The 25,474-nt window shown below is 41.9% G+C and overlaps 1 protein-coding gene and 1 pseudogene across 6 annotated transcripts in view; both read left to right on the top strand.

Annotated features, from left to right (window-relative positions):
* The window catches only part of ARHGAP44 (Rho GTPase activating protein 44), a 180,999-nt gene that overhangs the window by 88,878 nt on the left and 66,647 nt on the right, over positions 1 to 25,474 (top strand). For all 6 annotated transcript variants that reach the window (XM_028534442.1, XM_036032963.1, XM_028534445.2 and 3 more), the window contains exons 2-4: positions 9,010 to 9,049; positions 9,448 to 9,552; positions 21,846 to 21,922. In XM_028534442.1, the coding sequence (XP_028390243.1) occupies positions 9,010 to 9,049; positions 9,448 to 9,552; positions 21,846 to 21,922 (222 nt within the window). The remainder of the gene's footprint in view (positions 1 to 9,009; positions 9,050 to 9,447; positions 9,553 to 21,845; positions 21,923 to 25,474) is intronic.
* On the top strand, positions 22,422 to 22,519 carry LOC114515426 (annotated as a pseudogene).

Here is a 25,474-nt window from a genome sequence, read left to right as displayed (position 1 = left end):
CTGGTGCCCTTCCATCTGCTGCACCAGTGCTGGAGCCCAGAGAAAGCAGGTCTACATAAGTCCTAAGTCTGCTGTGGGCCCTTTAAGAGGAGACTCCTGAGAATCCCAAAATTTTTCTGCCGCCCCAACCCCCACTAGTTTTTACAGCCAGGCATTATGGTGACTTATCTTCCTGGCACTGGAACCCTGAGTTGTGGGGCTAGGACCCTCACTCCCGAGGTATCCCTTCTGATTTTTTTTCACCACACTTGGGTGTGGGGCCCAAGTGCGTCTCCCAGTGTCTGTGCCTCTCCGAGTATCTTCACGTCTCTGTCCCTCCTACCCTCTGGATGAATGTGACTTCTTTAAATTGGTAGTTGTCAGACTTCCATACAGCTCAGTTTTCTAATAATGGGTGATTTTTGCTGTGGTTGTGTGAGAAGGTGAGCCGTGTTTACCTACATTCTTCACCAGAAGTCTCTCGAATTAAACTTTTCTATCATTATATTGTGATCCTGTCTCTCTTACTGTATCTTCTTTTGTCTTTTTCTTTCATTTGCCTCAACATCTGTTTTGGCCAACATTAATGTAGTATTAATTAGAAATAGCCTGCTGTGTGTTTTTTCTCTTTTATCTTCAATATTCCCGATTCTTTATGTTTTAGATAACAGTGCTTATAAGTAGCACAAACCTAGATTTTTTTATATTTTTAAATTGACTGAATATCCTTAGCTTTTCACTGGCACATTTGGTCTATTTTTATTAATGATATATTTGATTTTTATCTACTATTTTACTTTGTAGTTCCTATTTTTTTGTTCTACATTGCTTCACTTACTACTGTCTTTATTTACCTTTTGGTGTGATTCACTGAATTTTTATTGTGGGTTTTTATGTTTTTCTTATTTTGTTTACTTTGCCTCTGTTGGTTTGGAAGATATACATTCTATTACTACTTTTTATTGTAAGCCTTGATATGTTTATCATATTTTAGCCTAACCAAATCTAAATTATTGTTTTAATTCCCCTAACAAACGATACTAGGACCTTAGAATAATTCATTCCAGTCATTCTGCCTTCTTGACTTACATGGTATTGTTCTAGTATCTCAGTTCTATCTTGAATTATTTTGCTTTTAAAATTTACATGAAATGAATTTCACTTTTTTCTGCATAGTTCTGTGAGTTTTAGCACAACCATAGATCTGTGTAATCACACAAACTCACAAGGTAGATAGAACAATCCACTGCCTTAAACAGTTCTCTTTGGAGTCAGCCCCTCTCCCACTCCTGTCTGTGTCCCTCCCTGCGGCTTCCCACCCTTGTAGGTTTGCTTTTCCAGAATCTCCTATAAATGGAATCATTCGGTAATTATGTAACCGTTTGAGGTTGGATTTCCTTACTAAGCATAATAGTGTTTTTGGCAACTATCCGTGTTGTAGCCTGTGTCAGCAGTCTCTTCCTCCTTGTTGGTGAGTAGTATTCTATTGTTAATCCATTCACCTGTTCAAGGACATTTGAGCTGTTTCCAGCTTTTTGTTATACAAATAAAGTCACTGTGAACATTCATGAGTTTTTTAATGTGTTTGTGGACATACATTTCTGTTTCTCTAGAGCAGAATTGCTAAATCACATGGTGAATATATGTACAAGTTTATGAGAAGCTGCCAAACTCTTTTCCCTTTGGCAGTGTCATCACCCCCAACAGTGTCTGAGAGTTCCAATTACTCTGTATCCTCTGTAGAACTTGCTATGGTTAGGTTTGGGCAGGGGTTGCTTTTATGTTTCTGTATTAATAGTTTTATTTCATTTGGGTATTGATTTTCAGTTTCTCAGTAAATGATAATGTTGAGTAATTTTTCTCGTGCTTATTTGCCATCTATATATCTTCCTTCATAAAGTTTATGTTTAGATTTTTGCCCATTTTTAATAGAATTCTTATTGTTGAATTTGAGAATTCTTTACATATTTTGTATATAATTATCACATATGTGATCTACAAATATTTTCTCTTTCTGTGGGTTGTCTTTTTAGCTTTTAATACTGCCTTTAACGAAGCAAAAACTTTTAATTTTGTTGAAATCTAATATATCGGGTTTTTTCTTTTATGGATAACGCTTTTGATATATCTAAGAGCTCATTGCCTAGCCGAAGGTCAAAGATGTTTTCTCATGTGGTTTCTTCAAAAGTTTTATTGTCGTATGTTTTATATTTAAGTCTATGACCCATTATGTGTTATTTAAAGTATGGGTCAAGGTTCATATTTTTTCATATCAATAACTAGTTGTTCCAGAACAATTTGTTACAAAGTCTCTTTTTCCTCATTGAATTGCCTTTTCACCTTGGTAAAAAAAAATTAATCGGGCCCTGGTGACGTGGCTCAGCTGGTTGGATCATTGTCCCATATCCAAAAAGTTGCGAGTTTCACTCATACTCAGGGCACACACCTAGGTTACTGGTTCAGGTTCAGTCCCAGCCCAGGTGCATATGGGAGGCAACCAACTGATGCTTCTCTCTCACATAGATATATCTCTCTCCAGTACTCTCTTCCTTCCTCTCTCTCTCTAAAAGCAATGAAAAAATGGCCTCAGGTGAGGATGAAAAAAATTAAAAATAAATCAGTTGGTTATATCTGTCTAGGTTTTTTTCTTCATTCTGTCTCATTGATTTGTCTTTCTGTCCTTTCACTATCATAAAACCTTAATATTGCATGGTGAGTCCTCCAGATTTTTTTGTTATAAAAATTGTTTTAGATCTTCTACTTGCTTTGCAGTTTTATATGAATTTTAGAATCACTTTGTTTGTATCTATGACAAATCCTGTCAAAATTTTGCTTGGGATTACTAATTTTGTAAGTATTTACATCTTTATTATGTTGTCCTTCAATCCTGTGACACAGTATGTCTGTCCATTTTAGATCTCCTTTGATTACTTTTATAAGCATTTTGCAGTTTTCAGCATGCACATTCTGTGTGTATATGATAGACTTATACCTAAAAGCAATTGCAATGGTATTTTATTTATAATCTCAGTATCCATGCGCTCATTACTATTGTATAGAAATAAAATTTAGCTGTACATGTTTGCCTTGTATCATGCAACCTTGCCAAACTCATTTATTAGTTCTAGGATTTCTGTTGTAGATTTCTTGACATTTTCTATATAGACAAACATGCCATCTGCAAATAGGGACATTTTTATTTGTTCCTTTCAGACCTGTATTTTTTGTCTTCTCTTGCCTTATTGCTCGGGTTCAAACTTCCAGCACTATGTCGAATGAGTGTTGAGTGCAGACATACTTGCCTTGATCCCAGTCTTACTGGCAAAAGTATCTAGGCTTTCACCATTAACTATAATGCAAACTGTGGGTTGGATTTTTTTTTTTTGTGGATGTTATTTATCAAGTTGAGATATACCCTTTGGTGTCTATAAATATCTATTAAATTCTTTTGCTTAATGGAATAGTTGAGTTCTTATATATTCTTGATGATTTTTAAAAATAACTAACTGGTCTGTTAGTTGTTGAGAGAGGAATGTTGAAGTCTCTAACTATAATTGTGGATTTCTCTATTTTTCCTTTCAGTTCTATCAGTTTTTGCTTCACATGTTTTGTAGCTTTGTTGTTTATGCATATACATTTAAGGTATATCTTCTTGGTGAATTGGCCCTTTTATCATTGTATTATGTTTCTCTCTGATCATTTTCTTTGTTTTGATGTCTATTTTATCTGATATTAGTACTGCCACATCTCTTTCCTTTTGATTAATGATTGCAGGATGCTTTTCCTTTTTTAATGTCTATTTGTATTTTTTAGATTATATGTTTATTTTTTTAATATAGTTTGATTATGCTATTACAGTTGTCCCATTTCCCCCCTTCATTCCCTTCCACCCTGCACACCCTCTCCCACCCACATTCTCCCCCTTTAGTTCATGTCCATGTGTCATACTTATAAGTTCTTTACCTTCTACATTTCCCATACTACTCTTGCCCTCCCCCTGTCTATTTTCTACCTACCATCTATGTTACTTATTCTCTGTACCTTTTCCCCCTCTCTCCTCCTCCCACTCCCCTGTTGATAACCCTCGTGTGATCTACATTTCTGTGGTTCTGTTCCTGTTCTAGTTGATTGCTTAGTTTGTTTTTGTTTTTGTTTTCGGTATGGTTGTTAATAATTGTGAGTTTGCTGTCATTATACTGTACATGTTTTTTATCTTCTTTTTCTTAGATTAAGTCCCTTGAACATTTCATATAATAAGGACTTGGTGATGATGAACTCCTTTAAGTTGACCTTATCTGAGAAGCACTTTATCTTCCCTTCTATTCTAAATGAAAGCTTTGCTAGATAGAGTAATCTTGGATGTAGGTCCTTGCCTTTCATGACTCAGAATACTTCTTTCCAGCCCCTTCTTGCCTGCAAGGTCTCTTTTGAGAAATCAGCTGACAGTCTGATGAGAACCCCTTTGTAGGTAAGTGTCTCCTTATCTCTTGCTGCTTCTAGGATTCTCTCCTTCATTTTAATCTTGGGTAATGTAATTATGATGTGCCTTGGTGTGTTCCTCCATGGGTCCAACTTGTTTGGGACTGTCTGAACTCTCTGGACTTCCTGGAAGTCTATTTCCTTTGCCAGATTGGGGAAGTTCTCCTTTATTATTTGTTCAAATAACTTTTCCACTTGTTGCTCTTCTTCTACCCCTTCTTGTACCCCTATAATCCCATGTTGGAATGTTTAAAGATGTCCTGGAGGTTCCTAAACCTCTCCTTGTTTTTTTTGAATTCTTGTTTCTTTCTTCTTTTCTGTTTGGTTGTTTCTTTCTTCCTCTGGTTCACTCCATTGATTTGAGTCCCAGTTTCCTTCCCACCACTATTGGTTCCCTGTACATTTTCCTTTACTTCACTTAGTGTAGCCTTCATTTGTTCATCTAATTTGCAACCAAATTCTATTAATTCTGTGAGCATCCTGATCACCAGTGCTTTGAACTGTGCATCTGATAGGTTGGTTATCTCTTTGTCTGTTAGTTGTGTTTGTTCTGGAGCTTGATCTGTTCTTTCCTTTGGGCCATTTTTTTTTTCTTGATGTGCCTGTTACTTAGTGAGGGGCAGAACCTTAGGTATTCACCTGGGCGAGGCAACCCTGTTGCTGGGTTGTGATGCAGTATGTGGGGGAGGGGTCTGAGACAGAGCAATGATGCTTGCTTTGCTCTCTGCTGGATTTCAGTCACTTCCCCTGCTTACCCCAAGCAAACCGGGCTCTTCTGGTGCTGATTCCCCGAGGGTAGGTTTGTGTACGTTCTAGGACGCCGTGGGTTTCTCCAGCGAAGTCTCCTGTGAGGTAGGGAGTCTCTCCGGCACCTCAAGCCTCACAGGCATTTCAATCGGTTTTTTGAGGCTTTAATTCCCCAAGGTAGAACCCTGGGTTGGGTGGTCTGTGTTGCTCCCCAGTTTTGCCTGGTGATCTGTACGAGAATATGGGACCACCTGGGCTGCCAGCCACCTTGCGTGCTGCGTCTATCCACAATCTGCCACCTCGCTGGGTCCGCCCGCTGCTGCCTTGTGTGCCCTGGTCTGCCAGCCACCGCTTTGCCACGAGTCCCCTTCACCCGGCTTCCCATCACTGTCCCTCCTACTGGTCTGGATGAATGTTTCTTCTTTAACTCCTTGGTTATTGGACTTCCATACAGGTCAGTTTTCTGTCAGTTCTGGTTGTTTTTTGTTTTTAAATTGTTGTTGTCCTTCTTTTGGTTGTGTGAGGAGGCACAGTGTAACTACCTTTGCCTCCACCTTGGTCGTGCAGGATGTTTTTTCTGTTCTTTGACTTTCTACCTACCTATATCATTATATTTGAAATTCTTGTGGACAACATATTTATAATCCAGTCTGCAATCTGTTTTTAATTGCCATACGTAGACCACTTATATTTAATAATTATGAGTGTATTAAGGCTTGTGTCTGCCATTTTATCTTTTATTTTATGTTTGTTTTTTTTTGTTTCTTTGTGTTCTTTTCTTTCTTTTCTGTGGTTAGCTTACATTTTGATTTATCTGTAGTTTTTTTAGTGTGTTTTTGTGTGGCTTTTTTAGTAGTGGCTCTAGGTATTACATTACATATACGTAACTTATCACAGTCTATTGGTGTAATTATTTACCTATTTGCATACAACCTATCAAAATCCTCCACCAATTATAGTATAATTGTATTTAAAATTTCCTCTACATATATTTAGAACTACATCACACAATGTATAAGCTTTGCTTTGACCATCACAGAATTTAGAAAACTCAAGAGGAGAAAGAAAGACTATTGTATTTACCATTTTTGTTCACCATGTTCTTTCTTCCTTTCTGATATATTGAGGTAATTTTCTTTACCATTTTTTTTAGCTTAGAAACCTTCCTTTAGCAACAGCTAATAACACTTTTGGTTAGTTTTTCTTTATCTGAGAATATCTTGATTTCTTCTTCATTCCTGAAGTACATTTTCTCTGGGTATAGGATCTTAGATTGACAGTTATTTTCTTTCAGCACTTGAAAAATAGTGTTCTCCTTCCTTCTCTTCTACATGGTTTCTCAAAGAAACCCCTAATTCCAAGTGTTCTCCCCATTAGTAATGTATCGCTTCTCTCTCACTGTTGTCAAGATTATCTTTGTCTTTGGTTTATAGAAGTTTGACTGTGAGTGTTGGTGAGTGTTTCTTTGTGTTTATCCTGTCTGGGGTTTGCTCAGCTTGTTCAGTATGTAGGTTTATGTGTTTTGCTAAATTTGGAAAGTTTTCAGCCATTACTTCTTTGAGTATTTTTTCAGCACTACTTTCTTCTCTTTTTCTGGGACTCTGATGACATAAATATTTAATCTTCTGTTGCAGTCTTACAGGACCCTGAGACTGTTTATTTATTTGTTTGATATGTTTTTTCTCTGTTATTCTGACCAAGAAATTTTTATTGTTTCCTTTTAGTTCCTTGATATTTTCCTTTGCCTCCTCCATTCTGCAGTTGAACTCATTCACTGGGATTTTTAAATTTAGATTATCAGATTTTTCAGCTCTAAATTTTTCATTTCATGCTTCTTTATACCTTCTTTTCTGACACTTCCTGTTTTTGTTTCAAATATGTTCATAATTGTTCATCGAAGCATTTGTATAGTGAATGTTTAAAGCCTTTGTCAGATAATTCTAACATCTCTCCTCCTGTTGACACATTGATTGTCTTTTTTCACTTAATTTGAGGTTTTTCTGGCTCTTGGTATAATGAGTAATTTTCTATCAAAGCCTGTATATTGTGACTATTATATTATGAGACTGAATATTATTTAAACTTGCTCTTTTAGCTGGCTTTATCCAAACCCAGCAGGGTAAGGTAGAATTTTGCTTTGTTATTGCCAAGTAGAAGTAGAAACCTAGGTTTCCTGCTCAGCCTTCCTTATCCCCACTCCCTCAGGAATGGAGTGCTCTCCACATCGCTGCTGGGTGGGAGTGGGAATTCTGGCTCCCCAGTAGGCCATCACTGATACCTCCCTGGCTGGGAGGGTTAGGAGTGCCTCATTATTGCTTCCCACTTGGCTTCCATTAACACCATGGGAGAGGGTTGCCTTGTGACCACGGGGTGCTGGTGGTGGAAGTCCTGACTTCCCACTGGGCTCCCAGTGGCACCACCTCCACAGGGAGGGGAGGAATACTTTGTTACCACCAAGTGAGGGCGATGGCCAGACTACCCCTGCAGTTTCCATTGTTACTGCCCAGCAGTGATGAATGTCCCAGCTCTGTGTTCATCTCTCTGGCACTTGTGCCCTGGCTGTGGGACAGGAGGCGGGTGGGATGCCCTGTCATAGCCTGGGGAAGATGGCTACACCCTGCTCCCTGCTCAGCCTTTGCTTGTGTGGGTGGGCTAGGAAAACAGTTTTTTTCTGTAGTGTTTGGCTGGAATGAGCAGTTATTGTCTATAAATAACTCACTTTCCTGGTTCTTTGACTACAGAGACCAGGCTTTTGTTGGGTTGTTTTGTCTGCAACCATTGGTATTTCAGGTCACAGCCACTTTAGCTCCAAGTTTGGAATATGTGAAGCAAAAGATCCCTACTACTCCATTCCTTGGGTCTGGAGTTTTCTAGCCAGTCCACCTGTTAACTCTGCCTTGCAGTTTCCTTATGTTTGTTTTATATATAATGCTTCAGGTTTTGTTTATACTTAGAGGAATGGGTAAAATGTTTACTCCATATTCCCAGAAGCAGGAATCCTGTCACTGATTTGTAATATGTCATTCTTTCTTCAGTATTTTGTATGCATTACCATATTTGATAGTTGCAGTCATTGGACTCTATGTATATATTACATCTTTCTTTCTCTGCACTCATAGTCTTAATGATTTGTTTTCATGTGAATTGGCAGTTTGTGTGTGTGAGTGTTTGTGAGAAGGAGCATGAGCGTGAGGAGGAGCACGTGTGTGAGAGAAATCACTGACTGAACCTTATCTCTGAGCATCTCGAGGCACTAAGTTGGGAATGCTTCTCTCCAGAGAAGACTTGCATTTTCCTCTGATGTGAGGCTGGGGATGCTCACAGAGCAGGGCCGCTTCAGCCAGCGTCCAGGTTCTTTCCCTGAATGTGTTCATCTCAAAGTCAAGCTCCTTGCTGGCTGGTGGGCCCCACACTGGTTGCCAGAATTGGTGCTGTCATTCTCATTTGCCACCAGGACTCAGTGCTGCCTCTGTGTGTGCAGGTTTTCGTGTTTGGGGTGCAGGAGGGAGAACCTGCTTACTGCTGTTACTTAAAAAGAAAGTCTGGGAAGAATAGAAATGCTTGTTTTCCTTCATCCAGGTTTCAGTCTGTGTCAGGAGACTCTTCCAAGTTTCTTGTTTGCAGTTATTTTAAGGTCCTTGGTAAATTTCAGGATTTTCTATATTTTCTCTTAGAAATTTTTGCTCCTAATATCTCTGTTTTTCTAATCTCTCCATCAGTGGAGACAGTAGGGAGTTAAGTATGAGACTGTGTTCCTAGTTTTGTCTTGTTTTTGACTGATATGTTTCTCATTTTTCTCTTTAGGGCAGAAAAGACTGAAGTTCTGAGTGAAGACCTTCTTCAGGTAAGGGTGGTGCTGGCCCTTTGCTGATAGACAACAAGATATCATCCCTTTTAAAACCAAGCCATTCCCAATGTTGTTTCAACTGTCCCAGCTATCCTCATCCAAATCTGTTTAGACACACAACTTTGTATCGTTTACAACAGAGCTTTGCATTTTGAATACCAGGTTGGGTGAGATTTTTTAGGGGACATTTAAAGTCATTGCATTGCACGGTTAGCAGTAAGTCCCATAGTCTGAGTCCCTTCCCCTTCCAGCCCTCCAGAATTGGGTATTGTCTCCCCAGAGGTCCTCACCTTTGCAGAAACATGGGTCAGGGACTCTCCCACGTTGTTCAGACCTGTGATCTCACTCCTGACCCTGCCCTGGCCCAGTGGTGTCACTCACTGCTCTGTCTGCAGGTGGAGAAACGGCTGGAGCTGGTGAAGCAGGTGTCCCACAGCACACACAAGAAGCTCACTGCCTGTCTGCAGGGCCAGCAAGGTGCAGAGGCCGACAAGCGCTCAGTAAGTGCCCTCCTTGCCCCAGGCAGTTGAAAATTTGCCTACTGATGACTGGGGTCCCACACTTGGGGCCATGTTTTGGTGTGGCTGTTTACACAGCCACTTCTATGTCTGAGAATCAACCTCTGATCCTATAGTTCTGCAGTGTGACAGCCCCTGCCTGACCTTGAACCCTGACTGAAGCATCCTGTGCCCTCACCAAGCAAGGTGCAATTTCTCCCCTTGCCCTCCCCCATCTGGAGCTTCCTGGAGGCTTGCAGAGGCGAGCTTGAGGTCCCATTGTTAGAGAGGCTTTAACCTCCTTCAACGCCCGCTTCAGCTCATTCACAGATTCCACATGCAGATGGAATAACATTCCACAGGTCAATAGCATCTTAAGATTTCATGGAAAAAATTATACTGCATTTTTGGAGGTTATAAGTCACCTAAAAAGGCCCTTGAAAATTGTTTTTGCTGTAATGAAACAGTGTAGAAAGCATGCTAAACTGGTGTACTCTAATGTCTTCGTATCTAGCCCACTTTAGTAATAACAGGTGGTGCATAATGTGATTCCATTGGATAGTCCCTGGTGCAAACAGGGGTTGCCAGTTTTCCTCTTGCCCCTCAGCCCCCTAATTCCCACCAAAGATGAACAGATATTCTTAGGCGTTTCCTTGGCTTTATAACAGGGAATATGCAGTCTAGGAGGTTTTTTCTTCTTCCCCATAAACAGTCATTTACAAGTGGTATGTTTGGTATGAGTTTTTCCTGACCCAGAGTTACTGTTGACTTTTCATTTCCTGGTGGTCTCCAGAGCACCCCCTGCACACACACCATTTGGTGGCCCATTTCTGTTGACTGTCATGTAACGTGCCCTGCCCGACACTTTGTCACACCTCATGCTGCAATACCAGGGCCTGCTCCATGGGCCCTATCAGCCATTCCATTTTCTTCCCAGCCTGCTTTTATTTTTCCTAACATTCCCAGCAGGAATCACGCATGTGTGGTAGAAATAAACTCTTCACAGCTTTGAACAATGTCTGTGAAAACAGTTCCGCATCTATAAGGAGTTTCAGCAAAGAAACCTGGACAGTCTAAAGGGGGAGTTTGCAAAATAGTCTTGGACATGAAACCCTTCAGTCACAGAACCCTCTACTGTAACACTCCAGGAGTGCCTGTGGGTGGGGCCCGCAGCCAGGCCTGCCTGTGACCCACCTCCTTTGTTCCATGAAGCACTGTGTTTAAAGTAACCCATCTTCTACAGTACAGTACTTCTTGGTACCAAGAGTGGTGTCTCCTGAGGCTTGAAGCTGGCCTTTGGTGTTGATGAGCACTACATTATGTTTCTAGGATAAGGTACAGTTGTCTATATTTGCAGAGACTTCACTGGAGTGAGGGTCTTACAAGTTACCTGAGTCAGGAGGCATTTGGCTACCTGAGCTACAGGAGGCCGGCAGGTCAGGGGAAAATCAACTCTGAAAGGGCAATTTGTTACTTACATTTCCACAGAGGAGGGGGTGCACCATGCTGCTTAGGGCCACCCTGAAAAGCACCCAGGGCAGTCAGGAGGCAAAGGGAGAAAAACGTGGGTAATAGCCTTTATTGCAGTTTCCAGGGGAAGAAACTGGTGAGGCAGGGTAAGCAGGCATACAATGGGCTAGATTGAATAACTTCAGCAGGCTATGGGACACAGGGGTGTCCTTGTTGTCTGGAATTTGGGGTGATTAGGGCAGGTGGAGGATGGCCTGGAGTGTGAGAGCTCCTAAAGGAGGTGGTTGGGGTGTGGGCCCAGGATTGGTTGATTTGCATTTGAAAGGCACACTCAAGAGAGAGTTAGTTACTATATCTAGGAATGGCTAACCCTGGGAGGGGCAGTCCTCCAGGGCTAGCAATGCCCCCTGATGTCAACGCCTCAGAATGTAAAAAATAAAAAAAATAGTTAATTAACTACACTGATTAATAGTGAGTAACTTCAGCAGAAAGGCACTTAGTATCTTTCATATCTTTCTGAAGTAGTTGGCCCCAGGTTTGTTTGTCAGCTTTGGTTCAGAATTCCTGCAATGCTTGGACTTGCCCTTATAGTCACAATGTGGCTGCTGCAGCTCCAGGCATCCTGTCCACACATAACCACATCAAAGGCAGGAAGTGTGAGGGTGGTGAGAGAATTCTTCAACAGGGAGAAAAAAATCTTGCCCAGGACATTTTCTTCTATGTCTCCCTACCCAGCTGCAAGGGAGGCTGAGGGGTGAGTACACATCAGAGAGAAATGGGTTTGTAATGACTGTCCGTGATTCACCTGCTGGAACACACGCAGGTGGGCTTCTGTAAGCAGGGAAGACAGGCTTGTGCCTGGCCAGGCCCTGAAGGCTACAGCCTTGGACAGAGATTAACATAGAAACTAGGCGCCTGTTTAGCTGACCTGGAAGAAGTCTGTGGTGGAAGTAGGCACATACAGACCAGTGGTTTCACCTCACAGATTTCAAGTGCTTCATTTTATCAGTGATTTCTTGATCTGATTAGTCTTTTTTTTTTATCCACCTCTGATTGAATAAATGATCTGGCTGAAAAGAAAATCAAAGAGCTACTTAAAATATTTAATGATCACAGATTAGCAGGGAAAAAAATTTCCAAGGCTAAATTTTTCAGGTTTTTTTACAGTGATACTTTGAGAGATGTAATAAGAACATGGCTGTTATTAATTTCCTCAAATACTGAATATATGCCTAGTGCTCTGCAATTATTTGGTAAGGAGATGGGCCCAGATCTAAGGAATGGGTGAAAAGGAAAAGAGATAAAAAGGGGAAACTAACTCATAGACACAGACAACAGCATGGTGGTTACCAGAGGGGAGGGGTTCCTGGGTAGTAAAGGCTGAAGTGGGCCAAGTCTAGGGCGATGGAAGATGATTTGACTTTGGGTAGAGGAAACACAATACAGTGTGCAGGTCATGTATTGGAAATGTACACTTGAAACATGCATGATGTTATTAACCAGTGTCACCCCAATAAATGCAATAAAAATAAAGTGAATAAAGAGGGAAACAGAGAGAGAGAGGACAGGAAAAGTGGTAGCGGTGGTGGAACAAGTGAGCAAACACCAGCCAGGGCAGGTGGGCGTTGGAGAGGGTCCAGGGGCGGCCATTCTCAGAGGATGTGGGGCCGGCTGAAGTGCAGGTGGGGTCAGAGAGTCTCCTGGCTAGAAGGGACTCGAACAGGGTGGAGGCAGTATTCTGCATTTTATTTGAGCACCTGTAAGTTGTTGCTTTTCACCATTTCTGTTTTAACAAGCTCATTACCTCTCTATCAGTTTAGTTTCCAATACTAAAACTTTTACCATACACTTTTACAGGTTTAGCCTAGAAAGCCAGGGCTGGCTGCCACATGGGGGTGAGCCAAGAAGTGGGGTTTTGTTGCCACTAACTTAATGCCAGAGCAGTATTAGATGGTGGGTACTGATTTAAACTGGATTCCTTATGTGGGGTGGGGAATAGAAAGGATATGACTTAGCTTTCAAACTTGTCTTCTTTCTCCAGGCTAATAGCTGGTTGATTCATAGATTTTTAAAGATACTTGGTGTAACACATTTTTTTATTGTTCTCCATCCTTGCATTTCTCAAAGGGAAGTCACATTCAACAAATACGCTATTAGATGGATAAGTATTTCTCCACCTTACTCAACAAACACTTGGCAAGTACCAAGTCTGGCATGCAAGGTAGAACACATGCCAAGTTCTGAGCATATTCAGCAGGACCCCTTTCCTCTGTGAGCTCAGGGTCTGGAAGGAAGCAACATCACACACCAGAGAGGTCATTAGTTAAGCAAATCATGAGGGAGCAGCCCTGAGGGACAAGCAAAAGACAGCAGCACCAAAGGCATAAACATGCCTGGGGCAGGGGATGTCAAGTGGGGGTTTCCCAGAGGCACAAAGGAGCTTGGCATTTCTGAGTTACAGGAAGGTGGCCGGAGTGACTAGAGTAGAGAGAGTGACAAGGACAGGGGCAGAGATGGGACTACAGGGACCCAATCTCACCGTGCAGGCCCTGGTGAGGATTGGGACTTCATCCCTCAGAGCAGGGAGAAGCCAGTGTTTGAATGATTGGATTCAGTAGTATGATCAGATGTGTTGGCAATTGTGTGCAGAATAGATCAGTGGGGCAAAGGCTGTGGCGGAAGTAAGGACAGTTAGATATGCGAGTAGGGGAGACACAGTGGGGGCAGTAGGCCAGCAAGGAGGGAGAGAACTACCACCTGTGGTAGGTATGGGGCGCAGGGTATAGAGGACTTGGCAACTGAATGGACATGTGGTATAAGGAATGGAGAGCTATTTCAGGGTGTGGCTTGAGTGACTGCTGAGTCCATGGGAGTCGGTGAGATCACCTGGGGAGAAAATACAGGGTGCGAAGACAAATGGCCCTTAAATCAAGAACCTTAGGAACTGCAGTATTTTAAGCTGTCACAGGAGTATCCAGCTAAGAAAATCAGAAGTCAAGAATGGTACTGGAAATCCACCTACCTGCTCAAATCTAAATCTCAGACATCGTCCCTCATTCCTTCTCCCCTCTCCATGCCCTTAGTCTTTTACCAAGTCCTGCTGGCTCCTCCTCCAGAGCATGCCCATGTGCCCCAACGTTTACCACGTCAGTCCTTGCAGCTATCACCTCTGCCTGAGCACAGCAATTCCTAGCAGGTATTGGCTCTCCACCTGAGCCCACCCCCCACAGATCCCATTCTCTACAACCTGAGTGACTATTTAAGATGGGAACCAGATAATGCCACTCTCCTGCTTGAATCCTACCTACCAAAGGATTCCCCCCCTATAACAAATCCAGGCTCATTACCTTGGCCCTGGGACCCTAATGAAATGTCTTCACCTGCATCTTGCGGTTCAGCTCTTGCTCCCCTCCCCCTCATTCATCATTCTTTAGCTGCACTTCGCTGTTACTGAACATGCTTAGTTCATGTCCTTGGGGCCTTTGCACGTGCTCTACCCTCCATATGGAATATTCCTGCCCAGCCTATTAGGCCAGCAACTCATTGTTTGAGTCTCAGCTCAGATGTCATGTTCTGGATGTGGCTTTGCCCTGCCACCCGAGGTGTTTGCCCCATCCCCTAGTCAGAGCACCCTGCTTCATTTTCTTCATAGCATGCATCAGTGTCTGAAATCACCATGAGCATTCATTTTCTCATGTGCCTGCTCCCCAGGACTGCTGCGTGAGCTCCGGGGGAGCAGGGATCTTGTCTCTCCGTCATGACTGTGTCCTTAATGCCTAGAACAAATCCTGCCACAGGCTAGGCAATACTAAAAATAGATTGTGTCACAAATGGATGGCCCATGAGTATTTTAGGCATGAAACCTGCCTAACACATCAGGAAGCTGTTTGGATCCTTCCTGTTCTATACTTCTCTATAGAACTAGCGTGATGGTTCTGAATTTAAGTCCTGGGACCTGACTATCCTGGGTTGAAACTTAGCTCTACTGCTTCCTAGTTATACCTGACCCTAGAGGAGTCAGTTACCTCTTTATGCCTTGGTTCCTTCATTTGGAAAATGGTAACGACAATAATGAATTCCTACCCAGTAGGGTGTTTGAGAGTTCAGTGAGGTAATGCATGTAAGTGCCTAGCACAATGGATAACGTGAATAATATTAAAGAAATATAACCTGCTGCTGTTGCTGTGGCTTCACTGTTAGGCCAGAACAACCACTGAGAACTACTGAGCACTGAGCAGCAAATCTGGGCTCTGTCTCTGGAGGCGTGATCCACAGGAGAACTGGTTGGGCTTGGAGTTAGAGAAGAGCAGTGTTCAGAGATGGAGGATATGGAGTTGTGTGTGTTCGTGTGTGAGTTTGGGGAACAGAATGGATATTAGAATTTGCTTTTTATCTGAGTCATCCTGTAAACTGTGTTGCTTATGCTCAAGATAAATTTACAGAGGAACAATCATCTCGGACAAGTCAGATTGACCATTTCCAAACCCTAGAACATTCTCTCTTTCCTTCCCTTCATTCTTAAGGGGAATTTCCCTTAGAATCAGGGAAAAATGGTTTTAATAGCCTCTCTTTGACCTGAGAAGTCACTGGCCAGGAGTCAGGATGAGGTTTGCCAAGTGAGGCCTTTTCACCTGGGCACTGATGTCACCTGTGTATCAGGTGACCCTCAGCCTGGACCCTTGTCAGCAGCAGGAAACAGACTTCAGCAGCTTGTCTAGATTTATGGGCAATGTAATCCTTCTAAGACTCAATATCCTTTTTTTCATAATTTATTTATTTATTTTTAAATTATAGTAGATATTTGATATTATTTTATATTAGTTCAGTGATCCCCCCCAGTAAGATTCTAGTACCCACCTGGCACTGTACGTAGTTATTATAATATTATCGACTATATTCTCTGTGCTCTCCTCTACATCTCCATAACTGTTTTGTAACTACCGATTTGTACTTCTTACTCCCTTCTCCCTCTTCATCCAGTCCCTTAGCCGCCCCGCTGACACCCATCAGTTTGTTCTCTGTGTCTGTGAGTGAGACTCAGTGTCCTTATGTGTGCAGTGGGCAGGGGTGGGCCCAGTGTGGGGAGAGGAAATAATGCCTCAGCTGTAGGCAGTCATTAGGGTCAGCACAGCGCCCGGCACCTACTAAGCCCTCCATTTGTTCTTTGTCTCAGGGAATTTCTTTAGAAATAGAAATAATTTGTAGTGTGGTGTGGGTTACAGTTTATTAAATTGTTCTATTGCCTTGACTGCAGAATGTCTCATTTCTCCATTTATTCCTTCCTCTTTTCTTTTGGTGGATTTCTTGTAATTTTTTTATTCTTAAAGCATCTATACAAATAAAAACTTTTAATTAATTTCCACTGGGGTTTTATCCAACAAACCCCCAGCCCACGCCCTTGGATTCCTAGCACTCACACTCTCCGTAATGTCTCTCGGAGTGAATTCTTCCTTCTGAGAGTCACTGCGCCACAAGCACAGGCCCTGGTTTGTGATAGTCACACTGCCAGGAGAGGACTTCAGCACACTTTGTCACCTTCAATTGAGCTATGAAGTCATTTAGGCAAAAAAAGAACAAGGGAGCTCTATATGTCACAATAGGAAATGACCTGCAAAGATATCTCTACACAAAAAGGAAAGCGAGGCATGGAGTAATTTACCTTGTGGGTTGTGTGTGGGGGAAATGTACCCACTGAAAACAGACACACACACACCTTCACCAGTGGGGGGAAGTAGGTAGCTGAGAGTTAAAGACGGGAGGGAGGCTTTCTGTTGTCAACCTGCTAGCACCTTTTGAGTTTTGTACCATGTGAATATATTTTCTACTGAGAAGTTAATTCATTTGTTACAAAGAGATAGATATTTGATAGGCTAGATATGATAACAAACAAGAAAAACTTATTCCCTTTGTTCAAATGTTAAGAATTAAAAGGCAACTGAAGCAGAAATAACTCTCATTTTGAGATACCTTGTCACTTACTGCCACCTCTTTGTCATCTGAGAGGAGCTCGGAATCATTAGTGAGGGTATTAAGTGCCTAGAAATGACTAGAAAAGAATGTTGTCTCCCTGGCTCGGGAGGAGAACCCTCCACTTGTACACCTGCGAGCTGGTTTCCCAGTGTTAAATTGGGAAGGCAGGTACTCGGCTGTCCCCTCCCCATCCTCTCTCCAGGCCTCTGACCAGCCCCATGGTCCTTGGGGGCAGTTGTTGTTCTGTTGGTCTTGATCTTCACTTCTTTAATCACGAATGGGCACAGTTTCTACTTGACTCACTGACAGGACTAATTGGATTCATCCTTTTCCATATTTGGCAAAACTGCACTTACCAACTGGTAGATATATTTCTCCAAAAGCTGTCAACTCCTGGGCTATTAGAAGTTCCCTTTCATTTGTTACAGGCAAGATTCTCTCTTACTTGGCTTCCTTGTCAAATTCTGAGGGACTCAGGACAGCTTCAGTTCTGCCCTGAAGCTGGGCCACAGGACTCAGGATGCTCTGGAAAACCAGAATGGCCACTTTGTGTGAGCTAAGCAGTCCTACGTACGGTTCTACTTCCTGACATCTGGGGAGGAGTGTTTTCACCGGCTGATTATTAGGATATTTTAGGAACTTGCAGATTGAAGGCCTTTCCTTCTGCCAGGTTTCTCAACCTCTGCACTCATTATGTGTCGGGCTGGGTAATTCATTATCTCGGGGCACTCTCCTGTGTGTCATAGGATATTTGCAGCATCCCTGGCCTCTACGTACTAGATGCTAGTAGTGGTCACCACGGTGTGACAACCAAAAAATGTCTCCAGACATTGCCAAATGTCCCTGGGGGGACACAGTCACCCTGAAATAACTTTTTTAATAGGTAAAGTGGGAATAGATGCTCTCCTAAGATACTGTGTCCTGTGCTTTTAATCGAGTCTCTGGAAACTTGTACCTAATGTTACAGAACACAACAAGGGGGGCCTGGGATGATATACTATTATTGAAAGAAGGCCCCGGGTCCGTTATGTCCGCCGCCAGAGGAAAGACGTCTCTCAATGCCAGAGATTCGTGAAAAGGAAAGGAAACGTTCATTTAATGCTATACTAACTTAAAGTAGTGACCTAATGTCTTTACCAAAATCCCAAAGTCCCTTAAAACACCCACAAACAGACACAGTCCTTCCTTCCTTCCCCCTTTGCCCAGTCCAGAGTACCGTATCTCAGGAAAGGAAATAGAAGTCCATGGTTGAGGTAGTCCTCTGGTTCTTCCCAGTTAGTACTCCCTCTCGACTGGGAGACCTCCCTGGGTTCCCGGCACCCTCAGCTGAGTCACCGGGATCTCTGCTAAAACCAGGTGGTGGTTCCCCCTTCTAAAGCTGCGGGGGTCCCCACTCTGCCAGGCCGCGTGGTTCTCTCCTCAGGGCTGCTGCGTGGTTCTCTTCTCAGGGCTGCAGGAGTCTACACTCTGTCAGGTCCGCCTGGTTCTCCCTTCAGGGCTGCGCATGGTTCTCCTCCTCAGGGCTGCGCATGGCATGGTTCTCCCTCTTCAATGGCCGCCAAATCTGGGTTTTAAATCCCCGAGGCCAATCTTCCTCTGCAGCCTCATTTCCGACTCCTCCCACACTCGGCCTCACATGCCAGAACTCGTATCCTTCCAGCTTTACTGGGCTGCCATCATGAGTCTGGGCAGGCGTGGCCCCATGTCCTGGAGCCAATCCTCTCTGAGCTCCCACGCAGGCGCTGTAACTCAGGGGACCCGCCCCCCCCCCATTTACATCTGGGTGGGGAAGTTACTTCTAGGTGGGGAAGTTACTTCCATTCCCCTGTCTTAGAGCTGATCACAGCTACTTAACATATCTATGCAACCAGCCAAAGGCTATAGATATGTTAAGTGACCAACCCAGAGGTTAGCTGCAAGGCTGTTGCTATGCAAAACAGCTCTCAATGGCCCTGCTTCATTTGTCCCTTCCCCCAACCCACACCCTGGGGTGGGGGGTGGAGACATCTTAAAATCTCCTGGACACCTTAAGTTCTGGACCCCATTTCAAATGCCTATTTGGGGCCCCCCTCTTGGATGCACCCTGTAACACTAATAGCTTTGTAGGACAATCAGAAAATAGTGTTTGAATTCAGATGTATTAATATTGAATTACCTGGTCTAGTTTTTACCAAGAAGAATGTCCCATTTTATTTGAAATGATGGGGTAATAAGTTCATCCCTTGAATAAAAGGCATCTGCCTTCAGTGGCATGGACCTGTCCAAGAGCAGGGGAGAGGGTATATTGTAGACTCGTCAAAGGCCTTGTCTACACAGGTATCCTGGGCTCTCTCCACCTCAGGAACCACATGAACTTCCATGTCACTCTCAGGGGTTGACTTACCTCCCAAGTTCTTCTCTGGAGATACGGTAGAGGGTGCAGGTCTCCTGAGGGTGTGAAAACCAGATTCTTCAAGTTCTAGTGGATGGATCCCTAAAAATCTAGCTCCAAATTGACCCCTCTCATAGGTCATTCATCTGTCTCAGGATTGGAGCTACTTTAATCCCATCACACTCTTCTTAAATAAACCTTCTGGTTGTCCCCAGATGCCCTTTGAGTGAAACCCCAGTGCCTGTCCCGGCTGACGAGGCCTCATGCACCCTCATCACCGCCCTCTTCTCCTGCAGCTCCACCTGTTCCTCTGGCGCTCCAGCTCATTGGCCTACCTGGGGACCCTGAACTGGCCGTGCCCTCTCCCTCCTCATGGCCTTGGCACTTCCCATGTCCTCTACCCAGAATGAGCTTTTCCAAATATCCCTGAGGCATGGCCAACTCATTCTCTGACATTAGACCATCTTAAGTGCCGCCCGCTTCTGAGAGGCCTTCCCTCCTCACAGCTTCATGCTCACAGCTGCCCACCCCACCCATTCTCAGGCTCGCCCTTGTCCAGACCACTTCCAGCTACTTGAAATGATCTTCTTCCTAGTTTCATATTTATTGTTTGTCTCCCTGCACTGGAATATAAGTTCCAGCTCAAAGTTACTCACTGCTGGTGTAGCACCTGTGTGAGCACTGCATACATACTGATTAGCAAATGCGTTATAGCCTCAGCTTTCTGTGTAACAGTGCAGGGGGCCCTGGGCTGGGGGTCGCTGCCTCACTTTCCACCTAAGGGGCTGTCCGTGCAGCATGTGCACTGGAGGGCCTGAGCACGTGCCAACAGTCCTCATCCTGCTTTCTGGAGGTACGAATGGCAAGGCACAGTAAGGAGACAGGTGCATGGGTAGGAGGGAGGGAGTGGGCCATGCTCCACAGCTACAGCAACATGCTTCTTCCTTTCAGCCCTCCTTCTCTCCCCACAGAAAATAACATTTACCACTTTATCTATTTTACAGTGTACAATTCAGTGACATTTAGTATATTCGCAATTTTGTGCAACTACCACTACCATCTAATTCCAGTACATTCTCATCACCCCAGAAGGAGACTCCACGCTGTGTCCCCTCTCCCCAGCCTCAGGCAATCACTAATCTACTTTCTGTCTCTATGCTTTTGCTGGACATTTTACATAAATAGAATTGTACAATATGTGCCCTTTTGTGTCTGGCTTACTTCACTTAGCGAGATGTTTTCCAAGTTCATCCATGTAGCATGTGTTGAGACTCCATTCCTTTTGATGGTTGAATAATATTCCATTATGTGGATAGACCACATTTGTGTATCTATTCATTTGTGATAGTAAAGCTGTTTCCACCTTCTCATTATTGTGAATAGTGCTGCTATTCACATTCATGCACATGTTTTTGTCTCATCATTTGTTTTCAGTTATTTTGAGTGTCTACCCAAGAGCGGAATTGCTGGGCCATATGACAATTGTTTACCTTATTGAAATACTGCCAGACTTTCCCGCTACGCTGCACGTTTGTGCGTTTCCACCAGCAATGCGTGAAGTTTCCAGTGTCTCCACTGGAATGTCCCCCAGTACTTATTTCCTTATTTTTAAATGTATATACTATTGCCCTGGCCAGTGTGGCTTGGTTGGAGCATTGTCTCATAAACCAAAAGGCCTTAGGTTTGATTCCCTGTCAGGGCACATGCTTGCGGGTCTGGTCCCCAGTTGGGGCACATATGAGAGACCACCGGTTGTTTGTTTCACACATTGATGTTTCTCTCTCTCTCTTCCCCTCGTGCCCTCTCTCTAAAATCAATAAGCATGTTCTCAAGTGAGAATAATATACACATACACACACGCGCGTGCACGTGCGCACACACATATATATATTTATTAGGTCATTACTTTTATAGTCATCCTAGTGTGAGGTGGTATCTCACTGTGGCTTTGATTTGAATTTCCCTACACACTAATGATTGTAATCTTTTCATGTGCTTGTTGTCTATTCTGTTATCTTATTTGGAGCGTGTCTTTATCTTGAAGCTTACATTCTTTGTATTGTAATTTAATGTGAAACTTTTTTCTCTCTGTCTTGACCATAATCTGCCTCATTTATAAAATGGGGCTAATACACTTTTCAGGTAAGAGATTGGTTTTTGGAAATTAAATCATTGCTTAAATTTTTGTTACTATAATTTTGAATTTTTTTCTTGCTGCTATCCCACTTGATGTACAAATGCAGCATGTAAACTTTAGGCTTATTTTCTAAATTGGTGATTTAATTCAGTTCTAATTTTCTGAATTTTAACATCTCTGAATCTAACCCATTGTTAAATCCTATAAATGTTTAGGTTTTAAACATATTTTAAAGTCATTTGTTTCTTAGCTAATATAGTATATAGCAGAGTATTAACATTCTGCTGTTTTAGAGTAAGCAGGTGACTATTGAAGTAGTTTTCATGACAACCTTTCTTTCCTTTTCAGAAAAAATTGCCTTTAACAACACTGGCTCAGTGTTTGATGGAGGGGTCAGCTATCCTGGGAGATGACACACTTCTTGGGTAAGGTGACACCATGTGTGGGTTTGACAAATCTGTGTAAGTCCCCACCCATGAAAAGGGAACCAGAACTGCTTGGCGAAGCACTGTGGGCTCTTTTAGTCTGGCCACGGACTTTGTGGGGGGAGGAAAGGTTGCCAGTGAGAAACCAAAATCCCCAGCCCCAAAGTCATGTTTAGTGTCTATGTAGCGAGGCAGCTCCCAAGGGGAAAAATAAACATAAAATTGTTGAAGGACAATTGAAATCCCCAGGGCCCCAGTAAAAGCAAATATGAATCCTTCCGATGTCAGATGTCAGAACTTACAGGATTCCCAGAAGAACAACCCTTGCTGGTTTTGAACTCATAATAAAAACAAACTAAAAATAGAATTGACATGAGAGAGAATCCTCATGCATAATGAATAAGAGAATCAGTATCCTCAGAACTAAAAATAATAGAACGGTATGAAAGAAAATGTAAAATAATTACGTTTAAAATGAAATTTAAAAATTAGAGATGTTGTTTTCTTTGGCAGCACATATTCTAACATTGCCACGATACAGAGAATATTAACACAGCCACTGTGCAAGGATGAATTTGTGAAGCATTCCATATTTTTAAGAAAATATTTTGTAACTATGTATGGTGACAAATGTTAACTAGACTGTTGTGGTGATCACTTTGCAGTGTATCAAATACTGAATCATTGTGCTGTACACCTGAAAGTAATGTAATGCTGCTTATGTCAGTTATGCCTCAATGTAAAATTTAAGTGAGGACAAAATAATCCTTGATGAAAGAATAAAACAATATGAAAAAGAAAGATTGGGCAGAATCAAAGAAAAAAACAAAAGAACTTCTTAAAACTCAAATTATGCTTACTACAACTTAAAAACTTAATTGAGGTAAACTGATAATTACACTTAAATAGAGAATTGGTGAACTTTAAAACAAATCTGAAGTAGCCACTCAGAAAAAAACAGAATGAAGTACAAGAGATAAGGATACAGGCATTGTTAAATGGAGAGGCATGGTTGGTAGAATACAAAACTATGTCTAGTAGTGCCTGAAGAATATAATATGGAGAAGGAAAGTTTGTGGTTGAATTTTTCTTTTGTAGATTTTAGACTGGAAGAAAGACATAGTCTTTAAATTTAAGAAGCACAAAAAATCCTCATTAAGATCCACACAAGGAAATCTACTCATGGATGCATTGTAGTAAAACTGGGAATTATTTATCAAAAAGAAAAAAATGTAAGCAGATAAAACGGTAATTATGTATAAAAGAGCCATTAGAGCAATAGTATACTATTTATTCATCAGCCAAAATAAATGCCAGGAAATAATAGAGGAAAATCTTCAAGTGTTGAGCAAAAATGTAAGAATACATGATTCTATGATAAACTAAATTATTATTAAAGAATAAAGGGATAAACCCTGGCTGGCGTAGCTCAGTGGATTGAGCGCGGGCTGTGAACCAAAGTGTCGCAGGTTCGATTCCCAGGTACATGCAGGTTGTAGGCCATAACCCCCAGCAACCGCACATTGATGTTTCTCTCTCTCTCTCTATCTCCCTCCCTTCCCTCTCTAAAAATAAATAAATAAAATAAAAAAAAAAAAAAGAATAAAGGGATAAGAATGATATTTTCAGGCAAAAATTTAGAGATTTACTACTCATATATCCTCACTGAAAAACTATTTAGGTTTATGTGAAATAAATTATGTCCAGAAAAATGAAATGCAAATAACAAAGTAGCATTTTAAAAAGATAGTGAATATGGTATGGAAATGAAAAAAATTCTTTTTTTCTCCAGCCATGTTGGGGTCCTTTTTGTGGCTCTGCAAATCAAATTGGCAAAGGACAAATTAACAAAAGAAAAGCATACAAATGTATTTACATGTGCAGTGTGTGTGTATAGGAGAACTCAGCCATTAGTAACTCAAAGGGGTGGCTAGAACTTTGACTTATATAGCTTCTTAACAAAAAAACAATAATTTTTAGAGAAGTGGCAAGACACAGGAAAAGACATCTGGGTTTCAAGCGCGACCAACTGTGGGAGGGCAAACATATAGGGAAACTAACGGAAGATAAGAGGTCATGAGTAAAGTTTGTTATTTCTTTGGTGTCTTCTCTAGGCTGATAAGAGTCTAGAGTTATCTCTGGAAGTTAATTTTGTCGTTCCTGGTAGAAGGGGAAGAAGCACAGTTTTACAGATTTATGTTCTATTTTAAGCAAGTGGAGAAGAGACAGCACAGAGAGCTTATGCTGTATCTGCTTCTTCTCAGTTGCCTTCAGCTCAAAATAATCCTTATGCCATTGTGGCATGTTTTAGGGTGGTGTATTCTTCTACCCTTCAATGTAAATAAATATAAATAAGCATTAAGTTCACAGTAGCAATATAATGATTAATTTGGTGGGAGTGTAAAGCAAAGTGATACTAAAACACTAGAAAATAAAAATATGAAACATTGGAAAGGGAATTAGTATTTCATGTTCTATATTGTTTGAAAAGTGGATAAAGATTGCATTTAAAGTAAATGTACATATTAGAAGACTAAAAGTAACCACAAAAAAGAATAGATATGGAATATAAAACTTCAAAAGTAGTAAAAGGATAAAAAGGGAAATAAAATAGAAAAAAAAACCTAGAAGGGGTTAAAAGAAAAAAAAACTAAGCAAAGAAAAGCATAATAAATAGAAAACAGAAAATGAAGGTAATAGTAATTATTGCATGTATCTGTAATCATTAGACATGTAAATGGAATAAACTCAGCTGTTTATAATGTAGAGAATCTCAGGTGGATAAGCATGTAATCATTCTGTGCTATTTCTGAGAGTCACACCTAAATTGTGACACAGCAAGGTTGAGAGTAAAGAGATGGAGGATACCCAGGTAAAGATGACAGGCTGAACACACACATCCAGTTTTGGTTCCTTCCAAATTCACTACAGCAAAGAGATTGTTTTCTTAAAAGACATAAACCCAAAAATACAGGAAAAACAAGAGAAAAGACAGCAGCAACAAAATTTGTGAACAATAAAACACATGATTGATTGGGAACTGCCTTAGCAAGTTCCTAAACCTGAATCCCCAAAGCCAACACCATTTACTCCTTGAAATGCTTATAAGGCTCGGAATTAGTGGCAACAGGCATCTCTGCAATAGTGGGTCTTTGAGGGCAGGGAAGTGATTGAAGTTTTGAGTATAGGTTGAAAGCTAGTCAGGTACCACTTGGATTGCTCAAACCTAGAACCTGCCTCACCGCTGGGAGACTCATCCCGTTACCCTAAATTCCAGCTGAACTCTGGAGCTTTATTCTTTAGGGAGTGGAGGGTAAAATAACTTCTTTATTCTGGGGACACCAGGTAAGGGGACCAAGTTAAAGAAGAGACTAAGTGATCTAATACAACTGGGTGCTCAGACTCTTCAGCTGTCTCCCCAACCCATGCAGCCCCCAGCCTAACAGGAATGAGCTAAAGACCCAAAGACATTGAAGGAGGTGATACTCCAATGAATGGCCCAGCTAGATCATCTGCAGATGAGCTGACAGTTGATGAGCTCCACTCACATTT

Source organism: Phyllostomus discolor, chromosome 8, assembly GCF_004126475.2.
Source record: "Phyllostomus discolor isolate MPI-MPIP mPhyDis1 chromosome 8, mPhyDis1.pri.v3, whole genome shotgun sequence".
NCBI lineage: Eukaryota > Metazoa > Chordata > Mammalia > Chiroptera > Phyllostomidae > Phyllostomus > Phyllostomus discolor.
This window is presented reverse-complemented; position numbering and strand designations above follow the sequence as displayed.